The sequence below is a fragment of the Crocodylus siamensis genome, chromosome 8, assembly GCF_052110815.1.
Source record: "Crocodylus siamensis isolate JL-2025a chromosome 8, ASM5211081v1, whole genome shotgun sequence".
Classification (NCBI taxonomy): Eukaryota; Metazoa; Chordata; order Crocodylia; family Crocodylidae; genus Crocodylus; species Crocodylus siamensis.
Genome location: NC_143402.1, coordinates 57431284 through 57456648, shown reverse-complemented (window position 1 = coordinate 57456648; position 25365 = coordinate 57431284). Strand labels below are relative to the sequence as shown.

The window sequence follows — 25365 nt, the reverse complement described above, 5'->3', positions numbered from 1 at the left end:
GTGCTGAGGTTCGTTCTGGCCTCCGCCTCTTCACTGACCACGTGACGGCCTTCTCCTGCCGCGCGCGCGCGCGCGCGCTTCCCGCTCCGCCCCTGTTCCGCTCCCTGTTCACGTGTTCGCTGTGGACGGCGGCCGGCCGGGGTCAGCGCCCGTGTGTCGCGTTTTCCTCGAGCCGCCGCCGTCTCGAGCCCGGGCCGCCGCCACTGCCAATCCCCCCTTCCCCCTCGCACCCTCCAGCCAGGTATGAGGCGGCTGGGCCGCGGGGGCCTGCTGGGATCCCCCCTGGCGGGGCTCCGCGTGGGCCTGGGGGGGGCGATGGGGGGCTGTAACCAGGGGGCTGGGGTGGGGCCCAGTGGGGGAGCTGGAGCTGGGGCCTGGAGCTAGGCTTGGAGGTTCCTAGGGGCTGCAGCTGTGGGCAGGGCAGAGGCCAGGGGTCAGGGATTTCCCTAGGGGCTGAGGCTGTCTTGGGGGTCCCCTAGGGGATGGGGGTTGTTGGAGCTGGGCACTGGGGTGCCTCTCTAGATTCTGGGCTGCTCTGTTCTAGGGCTGGGGGAATCTCATATGGGGTTGGAAGCAGGGGCTTGGGCAGGGTGGGAGCTGGGGTGGCTCTCCTGGGGGTGCTCTATTCCAGGGTGGGAGAGGGATCCCTTCGCAGCTGCTGCCTGGGAGTGGGGGAATTCCCCTAGGATGGGGCAGGGCTCAGGTGGATCTATCCTAGGGCTGGGGGACTGGAATCCAGGACGGGGGAGTTCGACTGGAACAGAGAGAGCTTGATTCAGGGGCAGTGAAGGGGTCACTGTGCAGCCAGCTTGGGTCATGTGGGTTAGGGGACCTGGGGTTGGGGGTGGCTTTGGAAGTCCGGAGGGGAGTGAAATGGCCTGGAGACTGGGAGTGTGGAGCAAGGGCTTGAGGGTCTGGATATTTGTGGGGTGGGAATGGGAGGAGGCCTGGTCCTGGTCCTGGTCTTGGAGAGCTGGGGGAGAAGGTCAGGCCAGCTGGGAGTGTAGGGAACTGAGAGGAGTGGCTTTGTTACCCTGGGGATTAGAGAGGCTGAGGTGGGTATGGGTGGAAGTTGGGGGTAGGAAGCAGGATGTCCAGGTTCCCATGTGGCTGTTGTGTGAGGGGATGCCACCCCACTTCTCTCTCTGCAGCTGGGGCCAAGGGAGAGCTGGGGAAACTCCCCATGCAGCCCCTACTTATTCTCCAGATAGGTTTCCTTTTTCTTTCTTCCTGCATCCCTAGCTGTGGGTGAGCTGCCGTCTCTGGCCCTGGTTTCTCTTACTGTCTTGGTTCAAAGCTTTCTCTATTCATGAGGTTTCCTGGGGAGCTGCACATACCACCCCAGCTATGGGGCCTGGGTGGCTTCAGCCTGGTCTTACCCTGGGTCTTTCCCAGGCTGGGTCCCTAGCTGTGGGGTCTTCCTCCTGCTGCCCCAAGCCGCATCCCTGCTCTGTGGCCAGAGGGGCTTGCAACCATGGTCATTGCTAGGGGTGGGGAGGCAGTAGGCCAGGTTGGCTGGTGGTAGCCACTGTTTTCTTCTCCTCTTCTTACCTCACAGTTGCAGCTACCCCCTGCCATGGATTGGCAACCAGATGAGCAGGGGCTGCAGCAGGTCTTGCAGCTGCTCAAGGACTCACAGTCACCTAACACGGCCACGCAGCGCATAGTCCAGGACGTATCCTTAAACCAGGGTTGGGCTGCTGTGACCCAGGGTCAGAGGTCATGGGAGGGGTGTGGGCTTGTAAGCTGGAAGCTATGTAGCTAAGGCAGGGAGTATTCCTGTGGAGGGGAAGCAGCAGGTGTTGAGGTCCAGGCCAAGCCCAGACTGGGGCAGAGCCCCAACTGCCTTCTCCAGACCTAGAGTTTTGGATCTTAACCCAGCACCACAGAAACTGAAACAGCTCAATCAGTTCCCAGATTTCAACAACTATCTGATCTTTGTCCTGACTAGGCTGAAATCAGAAGGTACATCCCAGGTTTGGCCATGTGGGGAGGGACACAATGCTGGGGAAGGGGCTTGTCATGGCCCCTAGCATCCAACTTGGGTTTCCAGGTGGGGTGGATGCTAGGGGGCAGCTGGTCCTTAACTGGTACCTGGGCTGGGGGCATGGAGGATAGAGCGAGACCTTGGCACACCTGCATGGAGCTCCTTCCAGAGCAGGGATGCATTGGCGGGGACATTTCAGCTTGGCAGCACCTGGGAGGGCTGGCGGGGTTTACAGATGCATGGAGCTCACCCAGAGAAGGGATGCATCGGGTGTAGGAGAAATCTCATTGTGTGGATACCCTGCTTGGCAGCTAATCAGGCCTGGCTTTGCTGTGAGGCTCTGCTACCCCTTGAGGTCCCTGGGAGGGAGATGTTTGGGGCTTGGACACTGTTTCTCCACAGGTTTAGGGGTGGGGCTGTTACTGGTGATGGTTTGGGGATGATGGTGCTGTAGGGAGCCTTGAGGCACCAGGGCTTGTTCCCTCCCACAGGCTCTGGGTTCCCAGCCTGGCAGAGGGTGGGGGCTGGAGGCCGTGGTCACAAATGCCCCATGATTCTCTTCCCCCCCGGTGGCACAGATGAGCCGACGCGCTCCCTCAGTGGGCTTATCCTGAAGAACAATGTCAAGGCTCATTACCAGAGCTTTCCACCGCCCGTGGCTGAGTTTATCAAGCAGGAGTGTCTCAACAACATTGGCGATGCCTCCTCCCTTATTCGCGCCACCATTGGTGAGAACTGGGGAATTGGGGGCCCTTGGCTGGCTGGGTGGGGGTGGGGGTGGGCTTGGGCTTAGAGGCAGCCTGGGGCTGACCTGCAGCTGACCTTTACCTGCAGGAATCCTCATCACCACCATTGCCTCCAAGGGGGAGCTGCAGATGTGGCCAGAGCTGCTGCCTCAGTTGTGCAACCTGCTTAACTCTGAGGACTACAACACCTGCGAGGTGTGGGGGGTGGTCTTTGTCCGAAGCTGTGGGGGCATCTGAGGCTGGAGCGGTGGGGGGGAGCTGGATCACAAGGGCAGGTGTCTGCATCTGCCAGTTGTGGGGTGTGGTATTGGGGGATGGGATAGGGGGAGAAGGCTGGGTTACCAGGGCAGGTGTCTCTGCACTGGCCAGCTAAGGGCTGGAGTATCACGGGTTGGGGCTGGAAGGCGATTGGTTTGGGGGAGTGTGGGGTCTCAGATCTGGCCATCAGACTGGCTGCAGAGTGCTCCAGTGGGCTTGGCCCACTTGATTTTTGTGGTCGTTACCCCAGCTCTAACCTGGTTGTGTGGCAACCAGGGGGCCTTTGGGGCCTTGCAAAAGATCTGCGAGGACTCGTCAGAGCTCTTGGACAGTGATGCCCTTAATCGGCCCCTCAATGTCATGATCCCCAAGTTCCTGCAGTTCTTCAAGCATTGCAGCCCTAAGATCAGGTAGAAGTGCTGCTCACAAGCTCCTGGCTGGCTTGTGTGGGGTGGGAGGGCTGGGATCCTGCTGTGTCTCCAGCTGGCCCTGCTGGGGCCAGCAAGTTATCTGTTCCCTGGGCTGCATCAGAGCCTTGGTGCAACGATGGGAAATTGTCCAGCAACACCCCACCCACCCCCTAAAATGTATTTATAACTGATCCTTCCCATTCAGGTGTCATCCAGGTGACGGGGGGGGGAGGGTCTTTGGTTGGTGCCATGGGGTCAGCTCTTTCCACACGTCTTCCCCAAGGCTCCTCTCACCTCAGCACAGCCTGTGGGGTAACTGAGGCCTTGTTCCGGCTGTGGGGTGGATGCAGAAGCCCAAACCCTGACCTGGCCTGGCCAGGCAGGTTAGGGGAAGCGACAGGAACCTGAGCCACAGCCCTTGGTCTCCATCTCTCAGGTCTCATGCCATTGCTTGTGTGAACCAGTTCATCATGGACCGGGCTCAGGCACTGATGGATAACATTGACACCTTTATCGAGGTGAGTCTGGGGTGGGTGGAGCTCAGGCAGATCTAGTTTCCCTTCTCCCCCTGCCCCCGTCACCTCTTCAGGGCCTGCCTGGTGCTTTGTTCCCTGCCCCATGTGTTTTCAGGCTGGGGGGAGCCTGTTTCATGCCTGTGGTTGTGACCATACAATAGCACTGTTACCCAGACGAGAGGCACCTGTTGTCTCCCGTTGTTCATGGGCTGTCAGGGCTCATGGGATGGTGAGGGCTGACACCTGTTCTGTGGCCCTGGCTATGGGGGTCTCAACTTTGCTGAAGTGGGACGTGGTACCCAGGGCGTTCCTGTGGCCTACAGTCGCTCCAGGCAGCCTGGTACAGGGTGAATCCTTCCAGCAGACATCCCTGGGAGGGCAGGGTTTAACAACAGTGGACTCCAGGTAGTCTCAAGCTCTGCCTCCTCCCCCTTCCCAGCACTTGTTTGCTTTGGCGGTGGATGAAGACCCTGAGGTTCGGAAGAACGTGTGCCGGGCCTTGGTGATGTTACTAGAGGTGCGGATCGATCGTCTCATCCCGCACATGCACAGTATCATCCAGGTGAGCCTTGGCTGGGGAGGTGGGTGGGAGGAGCATGATCTGTACGTGGGGCCATGGGGCTGACTCACCTCAAATAGGGGGTTGGGGCCAGGTGTGCTGGGCGTGGGGGTCCCAGACAACTGGCTCCTTGCCTCAGCTTTCCAAGGCCTCCAAGCTCTGAGCCAGCTCTGCCAACCACTACAGTTCCTTCGGGGCATGGGGGGATGTGGGCCTGGCTCAGGGAGAGGCTCTGGAGAACCCTAGCTGGATGGTGACACATATGGGTGACTGCTGCCACCTTTAGGGTGCTGTGGGGGGAGGAAGTGTGCTCTGCCCCCCAGCAACCAGTCAGTGACTGGGGGGGGTCCCCCGCAGCCAATTCCACCGACTGGAGCCCATCGCTGTAGCTGCTTCTGGAAGTGGCTGTGGCTGCTTCTGGGGGTGCCTGGTGCTTCTACTCCGCAGCTAGCTTTTGCAGGGGGGGGTGCCGGCACTTCCTCCTGCCCCCTCTACCGATCACCTAAACTATGAGCATGGCTGGTCAGGGGGTGCACATGCACCCCCTATGTGTCACCAACAGTGACATGGTTCCATCTCTTCAGTACATGCTGCAGCGGACTCAGGACAGTGATGAGAATGTGGCGCTAGAGGCCTGTGAGTTCTGGCTCACACTGGCTGAGCAGCCCATCTGCAAGGAGGCCCTGACTTCTCACTTAGTGCAGTGAGTCCCTGCCTCCATCCCCTCCCTGCTGGCTGGGGTGGGACTTTACTGGGCACTGCTTGGTTGGGGGTGGTGGTGGTGAGAATCTGACCAGGAGCCCAGATGCCTGGGTTCTCTTCCCCAGCTTCAGGATGGCAGTGGGATTTACTGGGATAGTTTTGGGGGGAGGGGAGTGGAGTCTGGGAATTGGGACCTTCTGAAGTCCCTCCGCAGCTCTTGGAGGGGAGTGGGAACCTGGTAGATTAGATTGCAGGGGACTCAGAACCCAGACACCTGGGTTCTTGTCCCTGGCTCCAGGAGGATGGTGGGGTTTGCCAGGATTGAGCAAGGGTTGTGGGGTTAGGAGTTGAAATTCCTGAGGTCTGTCCCCAACTCTGGCGGGGGGGGAGGGGGGGGCGGAGTTGGACTGGGAAGTCAGAGCAGGGGAGCTGGGTGGGTTACCTCCTGGCTCTGTGTGGGGAGTGGGGTCTGGTAGGTCACATTGCAGGGAGTGGGTGGGAGCCTGGATGCCTGAGTTCTTCTGGGGTGGGTGTTTTCCCAGCTGCGGCCTCTGTGCTGCTGGAGGAGAAGGGTGTGAAGGCTGGACCTGCCTCTCTCTCTCTTTCTCTGAGCAATGTAAAACTACCCCCCTCTCCCCATGCTTGAGTTGGCAGGCAGTTCCTCCCTCTCCCATCCCCTTACCTCCTGCAGTGGTTCCCTCCATGCTGACTCCTGTTCTCCTTGTAGGCTGATCCCCATCCTGGTGAATGGCATGAAATATTCAGAGATTGACATCATCCTGCTTAAGGTGTGTGGGGCAGCCAGGGGTCTCCCCCACCACCCCCAGCATGCTGTGCTCCACTGCCCTGGGGCTGACACCCCATAATACACACAGGCATCCCCAGTATGGGGTCAGCCACTCCCTTGGTCAAACCTCTACTTTGCCACTGGGAGATACCAGACACCTGCCTGGTGACTCTCTTAAGTAGGGCAGTAGGTGAGTCTGGGGAAGGGAAGGGCCTCCTGGAAGTGATGAGCAGCTCCTAGCCTGATTCTGTGATGGTGTTTGTATTCATACTGTCTGATCCAGGACCCCAATCCCAAGAAGTGCCCAGAAGGGGTGGGGGAGGTGCAGTGGTGGGGGGGGGCAAGGCTGATTGCCCCCTTGGCCAGTAGGGAGCACAGAGGTTCCAGAGCATGATCTCAGGGCTCCGTGCCTCAGTTTCTCCAGCCCATCGTGTATTGGGGCTGGCAGGGGGCGGGGAGAGCTCCTGGTGTCCTCCCAGTGATGGTGTGGCACTGCACAGGGTGATGTGGAAGAGGACGAGGCCATACCAGACAGCGAGCAGGACATCAAGCCACGCTTCCACAAGTCGCGCACGGTAACACTGCAGCACGAGGAGGAGCGGGCCCAGGATGGCGAGGATGGCGATGATGAGGATGATGATGATGACACTCTCTCGGACTGGAACCTCCGTACAGGCTGGGGCGGCAGGGGTCTGGGGATGTAGACGGGTTTGGGAAAGGGGCAGGAAAGGGGATGGGGGGGCATGTTTCTGTGGCGGGCGGGGTCAAATACCTGAGGGGAATAGGGGTGGGTCTGAGGGATGGGGACAGGGACAAGAGCTCTGTGGGCCAGTGGGGTGGGAGCAGGGTCTGAGGAGGTGGGAGGGATGGGGACATGGGCTTGGGGAAGGGGAGATACAGGTGTCTCCTGCCAGGCCTGAGCTCAGCCCCATGTCCAGCTGTGGCTGAGGCACTGCGTGGGTGGGGGGCAGGGCGTGTCAGGGTTCCCATGCCCTAACTAACCACTGCCTCCCCCCACCCCAGGAAAGTGCTCCGCAGCTGCCCTGGACGTTCTGGCCAATGTGTTCCGGGAGGAGCTGCTGCCCCATCTGCTGCCCCTGCTCAAGGGACTGCTTTTTCACCCTGAGTGGGTCATCAAGGAGTCGGGCATCCTGGTGCTGGGCGCCATTGCTGAGGGCAAGTGCTGGGCTTGGGGGGGGTGAGCAGGTATTGCAGGCCTGTGGGGAGGGGGAAGCTCCTTGCCCTCTTTCTCCCTGCCCCTTCCTCTCCACTTGGGGCAGAGGCCTAGCAGGGTTCTGGAGCAGGTGAGTTAAAAGGTGGACAGTGAGGTCTGCGCAGCCCCCCTGTTGATAGCAGACTGACAGGGTCTGAAACCTGCTTCCTAGGCCCAGTGCCCCTCACCTGTTCTTCTCTACTTTCTGCTGCTTGTCCTGTGCTTCAGAGTCCCATCAGCTCCTGTGCTTTATATTTGCTGCCGTGCTCTCTGTCCAACTGACTGCTCTGTTTTCTGCCCTCTGCCCTGCGCTCCCAGCCCCTGTGGGCCTCCCTGCTTTCTGCTCCTTGCCCGTATTCCTTGTCTGCTCTGCTTTTTGCTTCTTGCCCTATCTGCTGCTGTGCTGACTGCCCCCTCCCTTATCTGCCATGTGACACACACAGACTGCCCATGCCACTTGGTGCATCTTTGGTAATATTCCTGGGGTATAGGTAGAGCCTGCTGCAACAGCAGTTCCTTGGCTGTAACTGCAAGGGAGGGGTGGGCAGGTCTCAGTCTGAGCTCTAACCGTATGTCCTTGTCCCCCCCCCACCCCCCCCCAGGATGCATGCAGGGCATGGTGCCCTACCTGCCCGAGCTCATCCCCCACCTGATCCAGTGCCTGTCGGACAAGAAGGCGCTGGTGCGCTCCATCGCGTGCTGGACACTAAGCCGCTACGCACACTGGGTGGTGAGCCAGCCCCCCGACACCTACCTCAAGCCCCTCATGACCGAGCTGCTTAAGCGTATCCTGGACAGCAACAAGCGTGTGCAGGAGGCAGCATGCAGGTGTGTGTGCAAGTGTGTACTTGCACATGGGGGGGGCAGGCAGGGAAGGGGGGGGTGCACAAGCATGTGCAAACATCCATGTGGAGGCAGATGTGGGAGTGTGCCCAAGTATGGGGGTGCATATACATATGGTGACGTGCAGGCATGTGTGCACAGGGTGCTTGTGGGTGTGTGTATTGGGGTAGATGCAGATGGGTGGGTGTGTATGTCTGCGCACATGGATGGGGGTGCATGTGAACCTCAGCACTGTCATGCAGGCTCACAGCCTTGCTAGCATGTGCTGGCTGATTCCAGCCTTGGTATCAGCCCCCTCTGTCCCCCAAGGGTGATAGTCCTGGCTAGGAGGCAGTCCCAGGGGCTTGGGTTGGTCCCTCCTGGTGCCTGGGCTGCTGTGGTTAAGGACAGGGAGCCATCCCTGTTTGCCCAGCACTGCCTCCCTGTGCTGCTGCTCTCAGGGCATGATGAGGTACCTGAAGCCTGATCTGTGCCATGATGGATCATGTATTCATACTGCCTGATCCTAAGAGCAGCAGGAATAGTCATTCACAGCCTTAAGCAGCAGATCCCTGGGGGTCTCTGGCCTCCTGCCTGGGCATGGGGCTCTCTGTGGTGCACAGTTGACTCATTCCCTCTATCCCCTTCCCCTTGCACCAGCGCCTTTGCCACCCTGGAGGAAGAGGCCTGCACAGAGCTGGTTCCCTACCTCAGCTTCATACTGGACACGCTGGTTTTTGCCTTCGGGAAGTACCAGCACAAGAACCTGCTCATCTTGTACGACGCTATCGGCACCCTAGCCGACTCTGTGGGGCACCACCTTAACCAGCCGGTACGACCCCTCCTTGCCCCCACCCTTCCCACGCCTGTAGAACCCAGGCATCTGGGGCCGTACTCCTTCCTATGTTTCAAGTGCTGGAACCAGCCTCGGTTTCTGAGTGTCTGGTGCACAGGGGACCTAGGCACCCAGAGGGCACGCACTTGTTCCCTGACCCTGCCTGTCTCCTATCCCCTCCCACTCCAATTCCTGGCGCTGGCCTAGGTTGGGTTACCAGGTTGGGGGACGGTTTCCCTGGGGCCAGGTAGCAGGCTAGTGACATGTGGGAGGTCTGGCTCGCAGGAGAAGCAACTGTGGCTGCAGCATTCAGCCAGCAACAGCTGTGGTCGAGCCCTTCACCCCATCTCCATGGCTCTGGCTATCACCAGACCGCACTGAGGTCTGTGCCTTGCCCTGCCCATGGCTCTGATCACAAGCTGGAGCTGATTCCTTGGCTCACAGCTCAAGAGAGATCTTCCCTGCCTACAGCCAGAGCCTGGAAGCTGATATGGCTTTGTCAGGTTCTGGGAGCTGTAGTTGAGATGGGCTGGAAGCCTTAACACCCCACATTCTCCTGTGCTACCTGGCTGCTCCTGTGTTTCTCACATGGACCTGGTACCAGGCCTCATCTGTATTTTACTACTGTTACTGGCTGCGGCCTCCCAGCCTTTGGGATCTGCTTAAATGGCAGAAGGCAGCTCCATCCTGCTTCCCAAGGCTTGTGTGGTCGTTCTAGGAGCTGACTAATATCTTTTTTCCAGTCTTGGGGTTTAAATGTCTTTCTTTAGGGCTTCTCCTACAGGCTGATAGGGAAACAAGCCCCCCAACCTCTTGAGTTATCCAGCCTACTGTGGATGCTGGGCACAGGCAGCATGCTGATGAGTCTGTCCACCAGGGCTACTCTGGGGTAGAAGGGAGGAGCTGAAAGCGCCAAGCCTGCCTGAGCTGGCTGCTTGGCACCTGTTGGTCCCTAGATTACCCCCATCCCCCTTACATCTGGGATTGATGATGAAGGAAACAAACACAAGGCATTCGAATGCTGAGAGCCTTTGCTGAGAGCTTTCCAGTCTGACTGTTCCTGAGCTGGGGGAGGGGGGCAGTGGTCCAAAGACCAGAGCCCCATGTCACAATCCCCTGGGCTCAGTGTCTATGTTCCCTGGCCCCCCAGGCAGGGATACAGGCAACTCTTTTGTTGCCAAATCTGGTAGAAGCAATGGGTGCCTGGAGAACCACCCCCAAGGTTTTGGTAGCACTCTGTAATGGCGATGCCTGGGGCTGCTAACAAGCACTGGCTATCACAGAGCTGTGGGGTGCCCTGTTGTAGTCACGGGGGATGGTCTCAGTATTCCAGGTGCCTTGTGATTTAACTCATGATTCGCTTCCTGTCCCTGACTATAGGAGTACATCCAGAAGCTGATGCCTCCCCTGATCCAGAAGTGGAACGAGCTAAAGGACGAGGACAAGGACCTCTTCCCACTGCTGGAAGTGAGTTGAGGGGGGTGGGAAGCAGGGCATACAGGGAAGCACTTTGGCTGGTTTTGCAGGGTTGCCAGGGGCAGAGGGTTTTATTCTTATCAGGCAGTCAAAGGGTTACACACCAAGTGTGTCAGAACAGACTTGTGGGGAGAGGGGGGTGGGGGGAAGGGGCAGGGTCCAGATTAAGTCGGGGCTGGGTACAAACTTCCTCATGACATCTGTCTGTCCCCAGTGCCTGTCATCCGTGGCAACTGCCCTCCAGAGTGGCTTCCTGCCCTACTGTGAACCTGTGTACCAGCGCTGTGTCACCCTTGTGCAAAAGACCCTTGCCCAGGCCATGGTAGGTCCCAAGCCCTTCTCCCTATGCTGGAAGAGGTGGAGTGTGAAAAGGGGGTGGGTGTTGACAGTCACTTTTCTTTCCCTAGGGGGACAGGGCTGGGAAGTGGCACCATGTCTCCAGTATCCCAGCCCAGGGGTGTGGGGGGTTGAGGGGGCTGCGTCTGTCTGTGACTCCCCACTTTCCGCCTGTCCCAGATGTACAGCCAGCATCCTGAGCAGTACGAAGCACCTGACAAGGACTTCATGATCGTGGCGCTGGACCTACTGAGTGGCCTGGCTGAGGGGCTGGGCTGCCACGTGGAGCAGCTGGTCGCACGCAGCAACATCATGACACTACTCTTCCAGTGCATGCAGGTGAGGCCATGCACCAGCTCTGGTCCTGCACCCCTCCCCCTCCTATGACTCCACTCACTGAGCCATACTCTCCTTCAATTCCCTCCTGCTGTGCCCCCCCCCCCCTTCACAGGACACGATGCCTGAGGTTCGGCAGAGCTCCTTTGCACTCCTGGGCGACCTCACCAAGGCCTGCTTTGTGCATGTCAAACCCTGTATTGGTGAGTAATTCTTGGGCCCCGCCCCCCCCAGTCCTGGAGCCACGAATCTTTGTTGGGATCCTCACAGGATTCGTAGGGGTTGATGCAGCAGGGAAACCCCATCCTAAGTTCCTGGTCATCAAGTGCCATCCCTGCCTCAGTTTACCTTGGCTAGGAGTTGCTACAGATACCCACAGGGATTCCGTCCTGGCTGGCAGCCCCCAAACTCCCATTTGGATCCCCCCAGCACAACACTGGGAGACCAGCCAGGCCCCAAGAGCCAGCAGGATGGAGTGCGATGGATGCGGAGGGATCTGGCCTGTGCCCCTTTCACTAATTCTCTGCCCCCCTCCCAGCTGAATTCATGCCCATCCTGGGCACAAACCTGAACCCTGAGTTCATCTCGGTCTGCAACAATGCAACATGGGCCATTGGTGAGATCTGCATGCAGATGGGTAAGTGCTGTGGGCTGTGCCTGCTTCCCCACCCCCTGCACTCTCGCTCGCTCTGTCTCGCTCTCTCTCACACTGCAGCCTCCCCTTATTCCATGAGGGCTCTGGATCTCTCTCGGTGCTGCAGGGAAGTGGTGATCCCCATGATATGGCTGGAGTGGGGCTGTGTGTTGAGACCCCTGGGTTCCATCCTTGGGCTCTGAGGCATAAACTGCTCTGTGCCTCAGTTTCCTTGGGACAGAACTGGGAATTATGGAAGTAGGCTGGGTGGGGAGTGGCCACTACAGGGGTGGGCTAAAGGACTGAGTGTTGGGGGGTGGGGGGAGCACTCCGGTGTGGGCTGTTGTTTCAGCTGCATGGGGCCATAACTAAGCAGGCCGGAGCTAGAGCTGAGGGGCTTGGGCTCTTGCCGGCAGGGGAGGAGATGCAACCGTATGTGCAGATGGTGCTGAACAACCTGGTAGAGATCATCAACCGGCCCAACACTCCCAAGACATTGCTGGAAAACACAGGTGAGAATTGGGGAGCTCCTGACCCCTTCCCCAGGCCATGGTGCTGCCCCTTGCTACAGCTTGAGCCCATCTCACAGCCTGCTGGGCTGGGCCTCACCTGGCACTGGAGGGCCCTTCAGACTGAGGAGAGGGTGTCTGAACATGGGAGGGGGCTTCTGTGCTGCTCCCCCAACCCTAAGGAACCCCAAAGATTCCAGTGTAGTTCTGATGAGGTTTGTCTATTTCTCCCCCCCTCCAAGCCATCACCATCGGGCGCCTCGGCTATGTGTGCCCACAGGAGGTTGCACCCATGCTGCAGCAATTTATCCGGCCCTGGTGAGTGCCCCCACTGCCCTTTACATTCCTCAGTCCACTCCCTCCACCTCGGGGAACTGCTTGGCTAAGGCTAACAGCATCTCCGGCTCCAGGTGCACATCACTGAGGAACATCCGGGACAATGAGGAAAAGGACTCTGCTTTCCGTGGCATCTGCGTCATGATCCGTGCCAACCCTGCAGGTGTCATGCAGGTACTACCCCTCTCCCAGGCTGATCCCTTTCCCGAGAGACCTGGCGTGAATGGGGTGGGATGCGGGTGCTGGCTGGCTCCGCAGAGGCTTTTGTAGATCCAGGGGATGCATCTTGCTGTGACTCCCCACAACACCTGCTCTTCTCCCCTCCCAGGATTTCATCTTCTTCTGTGATGCTGTCGCCTCCTGGGTGAGCCCCAAGGATGACCTGCGGGACATGTTTTATAAGGTGAAAGGGGTGCCAGGGGTACTGAAGTGTTTGGTTTGGGGGAGGGAAGGTACACCAAGGTGCTTAGTGGTGGGGGAGTTAGAGGTACCCGTGGTTGTGGGCATGGGCTCATGCATTCTTTTCTGCATCCCCACCCCACCACCTCCCTCAGATCCTCCATGGCTTCAAGGAGCAGGCGGGTGAGGAGAGCTGGCAGCAGTTCTCAGAGCAGTTCCCACCCCTGCTCAAGGAGCGACTGGCGGCATTTTACGGGGTCTAGTCAGAGCAGTGATGCCAGCTAGGTGAGTCAGGGGTGGGCATCGCAGGTGTGGAGGGGGCATGGAAGAGGAAGTGTTGTCACAGATCTGAGAACCAGGAGTCTTCTTCCCCAGCCCTCTGTCTACCTCCTCTGGCCAGGCTAAGCAGAAGTGAGTAAAGGGGAGTGCTGTACCTCCCCTGCCCTTACCTTGGGTCATGTCCCATGGCTACTGCAGCTATGGCTCCCGTTAGTCTGTGTCCCATGGGAACATGGTCAGGGGCTCAGAGGAGATGCTTGAATCCCTGCCTCAGTTTGGAGAGCTGAGCCTGGGTACACATTGACCTCCTTCCAATGCAGAACCAACCCTGGGGCCTGGTAGCAGGTCCAGCAGCTCAGGGCTGGGCAAGGTAACTGGCTAATGGGAGTCTCTTCTCCTTTTCTCTGCAGGTTTCTGTCCGTGCTGGGAGGGTTACCGGGATCGTGTCAATCCCCAGGTGTTGCCGACCCTGTTGGCGGGGGGTTAGGGAGGCCGGGAGGAGTTGAACATGGGACAACACGACGTGACTTCCCCGCCCAGCTCCCGGACCTTGGAAGGGGGGGGGGCGGGGGGGCTTAGACAGCGGGTTTCACCCACCAGGGGTCTCAGAGGAGAGAGCCTTTTATTTTATCCCCATTTCCCAGAGGGGAGGGGGGGTTGGGGGGGAGGTGCAGGGCCAGGTCAGGCTGGGCTGGGAGGGAGTGCAACTGCAACACCTTGAAGGGGGGCTGCCAGGGCCCAGATGTGACCCTGCAGCCGAGGGGTGGCTGCCAGGGACTCAGCTGAGCAGCAGCAGGTCATGTGGGGGGGAGGGGTGGTGGTGTGGGGTTGGCCATGTGCTGCCAGGGCCCATTACCCTGCTGTACCATAGCTCCAGCTGCTGGCGCAGGCGCCAGGTTGCCCCATCCCCCAGCCACCCTATGCCTGCATGGCCACCGCTGTAGAGTAGCCAGCCTGTGAGTTGTGAGCCTGTGTGATTGTTTTCACCTAGGAAGCTTCCCTCTCTCCTGCCCTGGCTTGATGTGATGCTCTAACACAGCAAGAAACACCCTCCCTATGAGGGTCCTGGATCAACAGGTGCTGGGAGTGGGGGCAGGGCAGCTGTAGGAGACACATGTGCTGTGTTGTGATCTTCCTTAAAGGCAAAAGACACCCCCCTCCAGTACAGTGAATTGTTTTAACCTGTTTTTAACCTGTCCTTTGCTGTCTCATGACCCAGCCCATCATGTGCCCCTCTGCCTTATGGTGGGGAGTCTGTACCTTACTCACTGGGGCCCAGGGATAGACACAGGCTGGGGCTTGGATCTCATGCCTCAGCAGGCGCTTGGCTGAGGTCCTGCCATGGTGCGCAAATCCATTCCAGCCCTGGGTGGTCTTAATGGCTGCAGGTTGGTGCCCTTGGGATCCCAGGTGGGTGTGGGGGGGTGGAGTTTATTTTACTATTGACTGGTTACCAGCCAGAAGGCAAGCTGGGGGGTGTGGGGACACACTTTCATGGAGGAAGGGGATTGCAAGGAACTGCTGCTGCTGCTGGGAGAAGTTTATCTAGTGCAGCCAGGATCAGCGGGGTAGGTGATGGTATCTGCAGGGGGAAGAGAAAATCTATCCCCACTGCATCCTGCCCCACGGGGAAGGAAGAGATCTCCAACTCCCAGTTGGCCTCACCCTGCGTCAGCACTAGGGTGCTAGTTTCCAGGCAGGGGCAGATACTGCCTTCCTCCTCTGACCCTGGATTCTGATGTCTCCTCATACTGGAACAGCCAATGGCAAGGGGAACCACCACCAGCCCAGTCCAGTGCCTGTTGAGGAGACTCCTTGTCCTGGGCCCACGTATGAGAAGAACCCTAGGCCACAGCCACCGATGCATTACAGGGGCCCTGTGGGGCCCAGGCTTCATGGCTTCCTTCCCTACACTGGGTCAAACACCCCCGGGGCCTCTGCTTCTTAGCAAGGACCTCTCTTCTTTTTAAAGCATTCCCATTGGCTTCTGTGCTCTCTGTTCCTCTCTGCGGAAGACCGATGCCTCCAGTGAGGGCTGCCTCTCCTGCTGTTTTGAAATGCATGAGCCCAGGGACCACAGCTGGAGGCTACAAGTCCTCCTCTGCGCCAGTGATGGTGCCTTGTCCTGGATGCCTGCAGCTCCCCGTGCTCCTTTCGTGCCAGTGCTTCTCGCTTGTGCCTCCTGGATCCGTGTTGTCGTGGCTGTGCCGTGCATTCCCAGTGGTGATGCCCCTTGTGCCCCATGTTGCAGCCGCTGCTTGCACCTTGCTGGAATGAGGTTTCTCTCATTTTATGTATAATTTTTTTTTTGTCTACTTATGAAACGGAACAAGCCTGAGCCACTCCTGTGTCTGCCTGGCTTCTTTTCCCTGCCCTCCAAGGCTTCAGTTTGGGGCTGAAACTAGGCAGTGGGCTGTAGTTAATAGTGGGATCTGTCTTTGTCTTTGCGTGCTTCAGATTGCAGCAGGAGGGAGCAAGGTTAGAGATAAAGAGGTTTCTCTCTTCCTTATGGGAGCTCCCAGGGTGGGGGAAATCTCCTTCCTTAGAAGTGAGCAGCAGGTTTAGCAAGAGTGGATCCTGTAGAGAGAGAGACTGAACTAGGACTCTAGTGATCTATCCCCTATTCAATATCAGATCTCCCTCCTGTGATCTCTTCAGAGTATTGATAGGGGTTAGAGCTAGAGTGATCCATCCCCTATTCACCATCTTCCCTCCACTCTAACGTTAGAGGTACCAAAGGAAATATCTCTAACTGCCCTGTTCAGTAGCCATTAATAGATATCAGCTGTGAATTTATCCAGTCCCTTGTTGGCCCTGGCTCTGCTGTCTGCCTCCACTCCCTCCTGTGGCAATGAATTCCATGCAGTAGGTAGCCTTGCCCACCCCTCCAAACCTTTTCTCCTTAGTTTGGTTTAAGCTTGGTTCCCATTCATTTCAGTAGGTGTCCCCTGGTTCTAGCATCCTTGGACTTGGGGGAACAACAGTTCCCTAGTTACTTGGCACAAAGAGTATGGACCTATAGAATTCTGTCCTATCCCCCCTCTGTCTGCTCCTTTCCAAATGCAAGATTCCCGAGCTTTCTAGCCTCTCCTGATCTGGCAGCGGCTCCAGGCCCCTGACTGGTGGTTGTCCTGTGCATCATGCCTCAGTTTCCCTGGAGGTGGAGCCCCCCTCTTCCCTTCCCCTAGTAAATGAGCTGTGCTGCTCCTGTCAGCCCAGCTCTTACGAAGTCACAGCACTGGAAAAAGATTAGGGGGGAAGAGGTCTGAGGTATGGAGTGACGTCATGGCCTATGAGAAGCCGCGCGCTTGGAGCAGTACCCGGAGGGGGGGTCACGTGGTGCTGACGGCAAAGCCATCTTGGGAGGGGGGAGTTTTGTTGGCCGGGGCGTAACGTCACTTTCCGGCGCCGGAAGCGGGCTCTGCTGTGGCCTTGGCGACGGGACGCGACGGGCCCAGAAGCTGTGGAGGTAGGAGGTGGGGCTAGGTAGGAGCGCCCCGGGGTGGATATAAGGGGATACTGAGGCGGTGGGCCGGGTTTGGCTGGGGCTGCGGGGTACAGGGCTGGGGCCTGGGACCGTGACTGGGGGTTGATAGGCTCTAGGGAACTCCTGGGCCGCGGCGGAGGGCGCTGAAGCCGTGGGGGGAGCTCCTGGGCTGGGTCGGGGCCTCCACTTACGGCCGAAGTCCCAGTGGCTCAATGCTGGGGACTGGGGTCAGTCGCTTAACAGGGTTCCTTGGGCTCAGGCAGAGCCTCAGCTACACCTAATGCCCAGAGCTGCCTACAGCACCTGCTGGGGCCCCTAAGCCATGGAGCTGGTGCCTACTGATGACCCCCCTGGCTCAGACAATGACTCAGACACCGAGGCCAGGCCTGATCCAGAAGCACAGGCCCGCGAGTACATCGCCCGGGTGCTGGAAGCCCCCCTGGCACCCCACCTAGCCCCCCCTGACATAGGGAGCAAGGCCCGGGTATCTGGCCCCCCGCCGCCAGTGCTGAAGAAGTCACCGTGTGGGGCTGAGGTGGTGGAGGGGGGTCTGCTGGGGCTGCCCGTGGAGCTCATTCTGGAGATTTGCTCGTACCTGGAGCCACGTTTCGTACTGGAGGTGCTACCCCGTGTGTGCCGGGTTCTGCTGGGTGTCGTGCGGGACTCAGTTACCTGGCGCATCCGTGTGCAGAAGAGGGTCTGTGCCAGCTACCCTGTGGTGGAAGGTAGGCCCCGGACACTTGGGTTCTGTCCCTGCCCCCACTGCTGCTGGCTCTGAGACTGCATAGTTTGTCATTTCCCCTTCTCCAGTCTTCTAGCCTGGTTAGTGGTTAGAATGGGGTGGGCTGGAGCCCAGGTGCCTGGGTTTCCTCCCCAGGTTTCAGAGAAGCGTGGTGGGCTGGGAGCCAGGATGCCTGGATTCTGTCACCTCTCTGGGATAGGAAGGTGGACTGGTGGGTTACAACAGGGTGCTGGGAGCCCAGACACTGGGGTTCTGTGAGGCTGGGAGGAGAACAGTGTCTGGTGGGTTAGAACCCAGGTGTCTCAGCTCTATTTCCAGCAATGGGAGGGGGAGGGAAATCTGGGTGGTTGGATCAGCAGGGTCTGGGAACTTAACAGCCCTAGCATGAGGCTGGCCTGGCTCGCATAGAGGACCCCAACAGCTCCTGCATCCCCTCTGACCTGCAGAGGATGACTTTGACTGGCCGGCAGCCTGTGTGGAGCTCGAAGAGCACCTACAGCACTGGGGAGCCAGCGGACGCCACACCCAGCACTTCTCCCTTGCTGATGGCCACTTTGCCTCTGTTGACTCTGTGCTGCTGCTGCAGGTGATGCTGGGGCTAGGACATCTGGGTTCTCTTTTCTGACTTTTGGCTGCTGGGGTGTGACCTTCTATGTATGCTCTGGGAGTGATGGGGGCTGGCTGGGATCCCGGACTCCTGGATTCTCTTCTCTGACTGACTCCTGGCTGGTAGCTGAGGAGCCACAGGAAGTTCTTTCCAGGCCTCAGTGTCTCCAAAACCCTCTTCTCACTCCAGTCTCCACTCCCCTCACAGAGGAGAGGAGAGAATCCAGGTTCCCAACCCCTGCCCTTCCTTAACCTCCTGAGCCCCTCTACTCCTCTCTCAGAATTACAGAATGGATCCTAAGTATCTGCACCCATCCCATTCCAACCCCCACAGCCCCCACTCCCCCTCTCAGATCAGGGGCTAGAATTCAGGTGTCCAGGTTCCCAGCGCCACACCAGCCTCGCCCTAGTCACCCCCCTCCCCTTCCAGGGTGGAGAGCTCTGTGTCTCAGGCTCCCGTGACCGCAATGTGAAGCTGTGGGACCTGCGGGAGCTGGGCCGAGCACCTGACAAGGTGCTGCTGAAGGCACTGGGCACTGAGCGCAACGGGACACACAAGGTGGGCAACCCCCTCCTCCACCACCTGAGCCTGGCTCCATGCTGCTGCCTCAGTTTCCACTAGAGGTGGCAGTCACGCTCCCTCTCCCTGCAGGGCTGGGTGTGGTCTCTGGCTGCCCAGGACCACAAGGTCTGCTCAGGTTCCTGGGACAGCACCGTGAAGCTGTGGGACATAGAGGCCAATGGGCAGCAGTTTGGGGAGATCAGGTACTGAGGAGAGCTTGGGGGATGCACATGGCTTTATGGGTTCTGGCTGCACCCCCACATAATGCCCATTCACTTGCAGGGGCAAGGCAGCTGTGCTGTGCCTCTCCTACCTGCCCGACATCCTGGTCACCGGCACCTATGACAAGAAGGTGACAGTGTACGACCCCCGAGGTCAGTGCCACCCCCCCCGCCCTAGTTGTAAAATGGGTCCCATCACTGAAGCCGCCCTGGTCGGGATCTCTTTGTAGGAGCCAACTTCTCTTTGGGCTGGAGGGGAGCAGTCATGACTCCTGGGTTCTGTTTCCAGCTTCCATGAAAGGGATGGGTTTTTAGAGTGGCTGGGGGCTGTAGGGGCCCAGACTCCTGGGTTCTCTGGGCATAGCAGCTGGCTTATATTTGCACCTGGTTCCTGTCTACAGTTGGGTCAGGGATTGGGAGTCTGTCTCTCCTAAAGCCAAGGGGGCTCCCTCAAATTAGGTGGGGGGGGGGGCAGGGCAGAGCAGAGCTTGATGGGCCATGCAGAGAGTTGAGATCAGCCCTGTGTGAGGGGTCTGGGGGGCAGATAATCCACTCCCCACATCTCTGATCAGGTGCTGGGGGTCCTGAGGCTGATGCTGTTCCTCCTGTCTCCCTCCCCTTGCAGCTGCCCAGGCCCTAGTGAAGAGCCGCAGGCTGCACTCGAGTGCCGTCCTGTCACTGGCAGCTGATGACCGCTTCATCCTGTCGGGCAGTGAAGACCGGACCCTTGTGGTCTTTGACCGCCGTGCTGCTGCTGTTTTACAGCGCCTTCAGGTAGGGACTGGATACCTGGCCCTGGCCCTGACCCTGGAGAGGCACCTGCTGCTGAAGGGGCGGGAGTTCACAGATACTCCCTGCTCGGGTAGTCTCCTGGTTGGTGGGAAAGGAATCTAATGAGCAGGGACCCCGACCCAGGAGCTGGTGGGTAGGGGTGGGAGAGGGACCCAGGACTCCTGGGTTTCATCTCCAGCTCTGTAGGTGAGTTTAGAATAGGGGGATGTGGGCCAGGACTCCCCAAGATAGGGGAGAAATGTGTCATCAGGGCTGAGAAGGCGCTTGGAGCCTGGACACCTGGGTTCTATCTCAGCGTTGGGAGGCTAGTGGGGGTGGATGGTAAGCAGAGCGTGGCTGGGGAGCCAGGACTCCTGGGTTCTGTTACTGTCACTGATGTACCATGTGGATGTGGCTAGTAGGGCTGTGTAAAACAGCACCATTCTGTTTCGACCAGCATTTTGAAGTTTCGACAGAAGGGCATTCCATTTTGAATTTTGTTTCTATTTGAAACAGCTGTTCTGTTCCTTTCTGTTGAAAAAGGGTTGAAACAGCTAAACTGTTTCGACATTTTACCCATAGGATAAAATGGGGAAGGATGAAACAGCCTATAACTTTATCATTCCTGTCCTGATTTGCATGAAACTTGCAGGAATGGTAGCCCCTTCTAAGGGCATGAAGCCTGCCAAGTTTCAAGGAGATGGTTGCCAGGGGGTTTGGGAAAGCTGTACCCCAAAGTCTTGAAATCAAAACTTGTATGTGTTAGGCCACAGCTGGGTCAAAACTGCAGGCATGCTAGCCCTGCAGAGGCCACAAAGCCTGCCAAGTTTCAAAGAGATAGGTGCAAGGGTTTGGGGAAAACTGTACCTAAAGCTGTGGACAAGCGACACTCATGACATGGGTGATACTGTGTGTGTTAAAGCACAGCAGGGTGAAAGCTGCAGGCCTGCTAGCCCCTGCTGAGGCTATGAAGCCTGACAGCTTTCAACGAGATAGGTGCAGGGGGCTTCTGGGGTCCTGCATCCCTAGCTGCTGACAGGCGAAACTCGTGACGTGTGCTTGTGCAACTGTTGCCTCATCAGGAAGCGGGACTGAAGATCCCCCATCACTTGCCACCACAGACCTGGGGGTAATAATTGACCACAGTGTGAACATGAGCCAGCAGTGTGACACTGTAGCCAGCAGGGCCAACAATACCCTGGTATGCATTAATTGATGCCTCTCCAGCAAAACCATTGCAAAGAAGTGATTCTCCTGCCCTACTCAACACTGGTGAGACCGCAGCTGGAGTACTGCCTCCAGTTCTGGGCTCCACACTTTAAAAAGGATGTGGTAAAGTTTGAGAGAGTCCGGAGAAGGGCTACCCATATGATCAGAGACTTGCACAGCAAGCCATATGAGGAAAGGCTGAGGGACTCTGAAAAAGAGAAGGCTGAGAGGGGACTTGGTAATAGCTTACCGCTACATCAGAAGTGTACATCTAGGGCTCAGTGAACAACTATTCACTAGGGAACCCTTGGGGAAAACTAGGAGTAATGGTCACAAACAACTGGAAAATGGTTTCAGGCTCAACATTAGGAAAAACTACTTTACAACTGGGGTGTCCAGACTGTGAAATAACCACCCTCCAGAGGTGATGCGATCACCTACCCTGGGAATCTTCAAGAAGAGACTAGACAGTCACCTTGCTGGGATCACCTGACTCCCAGTTAGTTGTCTTTCCTGCTTGGTGTGGGGGGCTGGACCCAATGATCTTCCATGGTCCTTTCCGGCCTTACAATCTATGAGTGGGTGGAGCCTAAGTCTTAGGAGATATGGCTTTGAAACAGTTCTCCCAGAACCCCCTGCACCTATCTCCTTGACAGCTGGCAGGCTTTGTGGCTGCAGCAGGGTCTAGCAGCCAGGCCTGCAGTAGTGTGTCATGTCATGTCCGTCCGTCCGTCCATCCCCTCCCCCATCCCACCCCAGTGCCCCAAGACAGACAGTTGCATAAGCACCCATGACACATGTTTTGCCTGTCTTCAGCTAGAGTTGCAGGGCTTGACAGCTAGCAGGCTTCGTGACCGCAGCAGGGGCTAGCAGGTCTGCAGCTTTCCCCCTGCTGCACCTTAACACACACAGCATCATCAATGTCACGAGTTTTGCTTGTCCACAGCTTGACATACAGTGTCCCCCAAACCCCTGCACCTATCTCCTTGAAATCTGGCAGGCTTTGTGGCCTCCGCAGGAGCTAGCATGCCTGCAGTTTTGACCCTGCTGTGGCTTAACACATACACGTGACGTGAGTTTTGGTTTTAAGAATTTGGGGTGCAGTTTCCCCGAACCCCCTGCACCTATCTCCTTGAAACTTGGCAAGCTTCATGCCCTTAGAAGGGGCTACCATCCCTATAAGTTCCATCCAAATCAGGCCAGAAATGACAAAGTTATAGGCTGTTTCGACCTTCCCCATTATAGCCTATGGGTGAAACATTTCAACTTGCCTCCTTTGGTTTTGAGGTCGTTTCGACTATATCTGTTGTTTCAGTTTTGCTGTTTCAACTTTGAAACGGGTCGAAACAGCCTTGAAACAAAACTGGTGGCGAAATTTCGCACAGACCTAGTAGCTGGGTCCCTCCAACTTTTCTTGTCCTCATCCCTGCAGCTGGACTCCTACCTGCTCTCCATGTCTTACCAGGGACCACAGCTCTGGGCAGGTGACAACCAGGGGCTGCTTTATGTCTTTGAGAACCAGGGAGGCAGTTTCCAACACATCCGGGTGAGTGGCTGTGGGGAGGGTGAGGAAGGGGCCCCTGCTCTGGGGGGATGGATTCTGCCCCTCTTCCCCCCCAGCCATGATGTTGCCCTGACTGGTTTAAAACCAGGGACCCTGCTGCTCTCCCCCCTGTAGGTGGTAGGGGAGGAAGGGGATTTATGACAGTTTCATTGTCAAATTCACTTCCTTGACATGACGACCCCCGCCCCCACCAGGTTGGAGGCTCTGGGCTCCATGTGTTTGGAGTCTGAGGGGTGCTGGTTTGAGGGGGCAGGAGGGTCTAGTGCAGGGCCATCCCTAGAGGGGGTGAATCGGAACGACCACCCCGGGTCCTGCGCTTTGGGGAGCCCTGTGCTTTTGGGGGCCCTGTGGAGCCAGGTGGAGTGGCGTGGCGGCCCCATACTGCCACCGGCTTCACGTCTGGCCGCTTGGCAGCCCTCCCTGCTGAATCTGCTGCCAGCTTCCTTGCATCCGGGGGCGGGGTCCTACACCCTGTTCAGACCGTATCTGGTCTAGTGGCTGGGAGCTGGGGACCAGGGTGCCACATGTTTAAATCTGTGTGCTGTTTGGTGACTTCTGCCCCCTTGGGCAGTGCAGATGAGACCCCTGCTCTGCCCCCCCCCCCCATATGACACATGTTCAGTAGCAAGAAACCTGGGTGTTTTGATTGTGGAAACCAATTTCTGCAGCACACAGGTTTCCATAGTGACTGGGAGGGAATCTGAGATCCTCCCCTCCATGGCCAGTCAGTGTTCCCCAGACTGGGGTACAGGTGTCCTGAGGTGGGGCACAAACCCGTGAAGGGAAGGAAGAGGCCGGGGGGGTGGGGCAGGGAACAGTGGGGCCATGGGAGCCCAAAAGCAAGGGCCAGGGCTGCCATGAGGCTTATGCCCCCTCTTCACATTCCCCACAGTACTTCAGCGTGGGCCACCACTCCCAGATCACTGGAGTGCGGTATTCCCGGGGCACTTTGTATACGACCTCCACCGACAAGACCCTGCGGGTGAGTGCAGCGTGGCTACTCCAGCTCTGTGACTGGCTGCATGCGCCTCTGCGTCTTGGTTTCTCCCCTGGGGTGTAGGGCTGTGGGGGCCCCTGCTCCATCTGCAGCCCCTCCGCAGCTGACCATGTGTTGGGGGCACAGAAGTCTCAGGCTGGGGGTGTGGACGGGGTGTCTGCAGGGCACAGACGCCCTGGGTTCTGTGGGTCTGGGTTCATGCGAGTTTGCTAGTGGAGACAGGGCCCTGGGGCTCAAGCTTGGAGCAATGCTTGTCCCCCTCTCCAGCTCCTACTCAGTCAGCCAGGCAGTGAGAGGCTCCCCTACCTCCCCCTGCTGGATAAACCTGTGGGCACTCTGTTATTCCAGATCCACATCCCAACAGACCCTCCACAAACAATCTGCTCCCAGACACACAACAATGTGCTCAATGAGGTAAGTCTGTCTGTCCCTCTATCCTCCCTGATTGGCTTCTGCCACTAGCCTTGTTCCCTCACCAGGGGGTTCTCCATCACCCTGGGCTTCCTTGAGGACACCTAGCCTGGGGACATGGGCCACCATGCCTGCCCTTCCCCCAACTTACCCACTCTGTCTTACCCTCCCTCCCACAGATCAGTGTTGAGGGCAACATGGTGGTAGCTGCCTCAGGGGGCCTGTCGGTGGAGGTCTGGCGTCTTGGAGGAGCCTGACCTACCATGGAGCTGGAGCTGGAGCTGGGACCTGCCCCCATGCTGCTTGGGTTGTTGGGGCTGCTGGGTTGGACAGGGCAGGGCAGGCCAAAATGGACATCACTACCAGGAGCTGGGGGGTAAAAAGAATTAATCAGCAGGCACCCCCTATTTATCCCTCCCCTTCTTCCTCTACTACCCAGACCCCAAAAACCAGCGGGGGGACTTTGGACTTGGTCCTGCCAGGGCCCTCATTAAAAACTCCTGCCAAACCGTGCTGAGTGCCTTCATTTTCACTCCAAGTCTGGACATAGATACCCAGACCCTCCAAGGGTGCCAGACACCTGTACAGGGGAAACAGGGGAGCTGTGAACCAGAGGTGGGGGAGGGCTGGGAGCCTGGACATCTGCGATCTCCCTCTATTATAGGGGACATTAGAGGCACTTGTGTTGCTGCTCCTGAGAACGCCCCCCCAACCCCTGTGCCATTAATCCTCCTCCCTTGATGAAGGAGACGTTCCTGCAGCAGCCTGGGTTGGGGTGGGCATAAAGCTTGTACTCCTCACTCCCCCCCACAGTGGCTCCTGCTCTCTACTAAATCAATTGCCTGCAATTAGAAGCCTTCTGCCTCTGTTCTGGCCTATGCTGGGGCTCCCCACAAAGGCGGCCTTTGCTCCCAGCAGGCACCTTTTGATCTCTGGGTAAAGTTTCCCCTCTAGCCACCCAGCCATGTGAGACGTTTGTTAGGTCTCAGTCTGCCTTTTACCAGGGGAGCAGGCATTCCTCCATAAGGATCAGTGGTTCCAGGCTATACTGTGTCAGAGCTGAAGACTTGGGAAACACGTCACCTTTACCCTCTCCAACCTGGCTTGTGTGTGCAGCTGCTCCACTGTCTGTGAGCCCTGCCTGATCTGGCCACAGCTCCTTGCCTCCCCTGGCATCTGTGGGCAGAGGGGGCTTGACATAAGAACAGTCTGGGGCTTCTTTCACCTCCCTCCAACTCTGTCTAAAGTAGCCTCCCCCCCCCAAATCTATTCAGCCACAGCCTAGGGGAGATCCTAGATAACTGGGCCCTGCCACTAAAATGTGGCCACCTTGGGTGGGGCACAGCAGAGGCAGGCATGTGCTCCCCTTTTATGCTTTTGTCGGGGTGGCAGGAGCACAAGCACTTGGCAAGCTCCTGTCTTGCAGCTCTAGCTTCACGGGGGAGGCTGAAGCACGGGATGGGCTGTGTTGGGGCTGGAACTTCGGGAGTCCTTGCTTCCAGGCCAGTGGTGCTAAACCTGGCTCTCTTTCCAGAGCCTGGGGAGAACTCGGGCATCCCAGGTCCCTCTCAGCCTGGCTCTAGAAAGACCCCACTGCCTCCCCACTTGCTTCAGCTCTCAGCTGGAGGCACAGGCTCATCATGCTCTCCTGGGCGA

General features: G+C 58.0%; 2 protein-coding genes and 2 non-coding genes across 8 annotated transcripts; all 4 read left to right on the top strand.

Moving 5' to 3' along the window:
• The first annotated feature begins 82 nt into the window (after positions 1–82).
• Positions 83–13799, top strand: TNPO2 (transportin 2). 2 transcript variants are annotated; one of them, XM_090059796.1, is made up of 25 exons: positions 83–241; positions 1559–1675; positions 1890–1965; positions 2566–2715; positions 2822–2928; positions 3268–3401; positions 3838–3919; positions 4356–4478; positions 5060–5178; positions 5905–5965; positions 6465–6633; positions 6988–7140; positions 7780–8005; positions 8660–8831; positions 10215–10301; positions 10525–10632; positions 10827–10985; positions 11098–11185; positions 11521–11619; positions 12033–12128; positions 12368–12443; positions 12536–12635; positions 12790–12864; positions 13016–13145; positions 13550–13799. In XM_090059796.1, the coding sequence occupies exons 2-24, from the start codon at positions 1577–1579 to the stop codon at positions 13121–13123; spliced, it is 2667 nt and encodes an 888-aa protein (XP_089915922.1). In that variant the 5' UTR covers positions 83–241; positions 1559–1576; the 3' UTR covers positions 13124–13145; positions 13550–13799. The 2 variants fall into 2 exon arrangements, with proteins under 2 accessions (XP_089915922.1, XP_089915923.1); XM_090059797.1 differs by lacking the exons at positions 12368–12443; positions 12536–12635; positions 12790–12864; positions 13016–13145; positions 13550–13799 and having other exon boundaries at positions 94–241; positions 11969–12089.
• On the top strand, positions 6181–6247 carry LOC149858730 (small nucleolar RNA SNORD41). The gene has a single exon (XR_016444056.1). It is a non-coding gene; the product is annotated as a small nucleolar RNA SNORD41 (small nucleolar RNA).
• LOC149858729 (small nucleolar RNA SNORD41) lies at positions 8458–8528 on the top strand. Its single transcript, XR_016444055.1, has one exon. It is a non-coding gene; the product is annotated as a small nucleolar RNA SNORD41 (small nucleolar RNA).
• A 2692-nt stretch (positions 13800–16491) lies between the features above and the next one.
• Positions 16492–24218, top strand: FBXW9 (F-box and WD repeat domain containing 9). 4 transcript variants are annotated; one of them, XM_090059799.1, is made up of 11 exons: positions 16492–16608; positions 16886–17351; positions 17815–17954; positions 18309–18533; positions 18627–18739; positions 18819–18910; positions 19383–19531; positions 22170–22283; positions 23194–23283; positions 23647–23712; positions 23889–24218. In XM_090059799.1, the coding sequence occupies exons 2-11, from the start codon at positions 16949–16951 to the stop codon at positions 23964–23966; spliced, it is 1470 nt and encodes a 489-aa protein (XP_089915925.1). In that variant the 5' UTR covers positions 16492–16608; positions 16886–16948; the 3' UTR covers positions 23967–24218. The 4 variants fall into 4 exon arrangements, with proteins under 4 accessions (XP_089915925.1, XP_089915926.1, XP_089915924.1 ...); XM_090059800.1 differs by having other exon boundaries at positions 16548–16608; positions 16859–17351; positions 22203–22283; XM_090059798.1 differs by having other exon boundaries at positions 16552–16608; positions 16859–17351.
• Positions 24219–25365: the final 1147 nt, after the last annotated feature.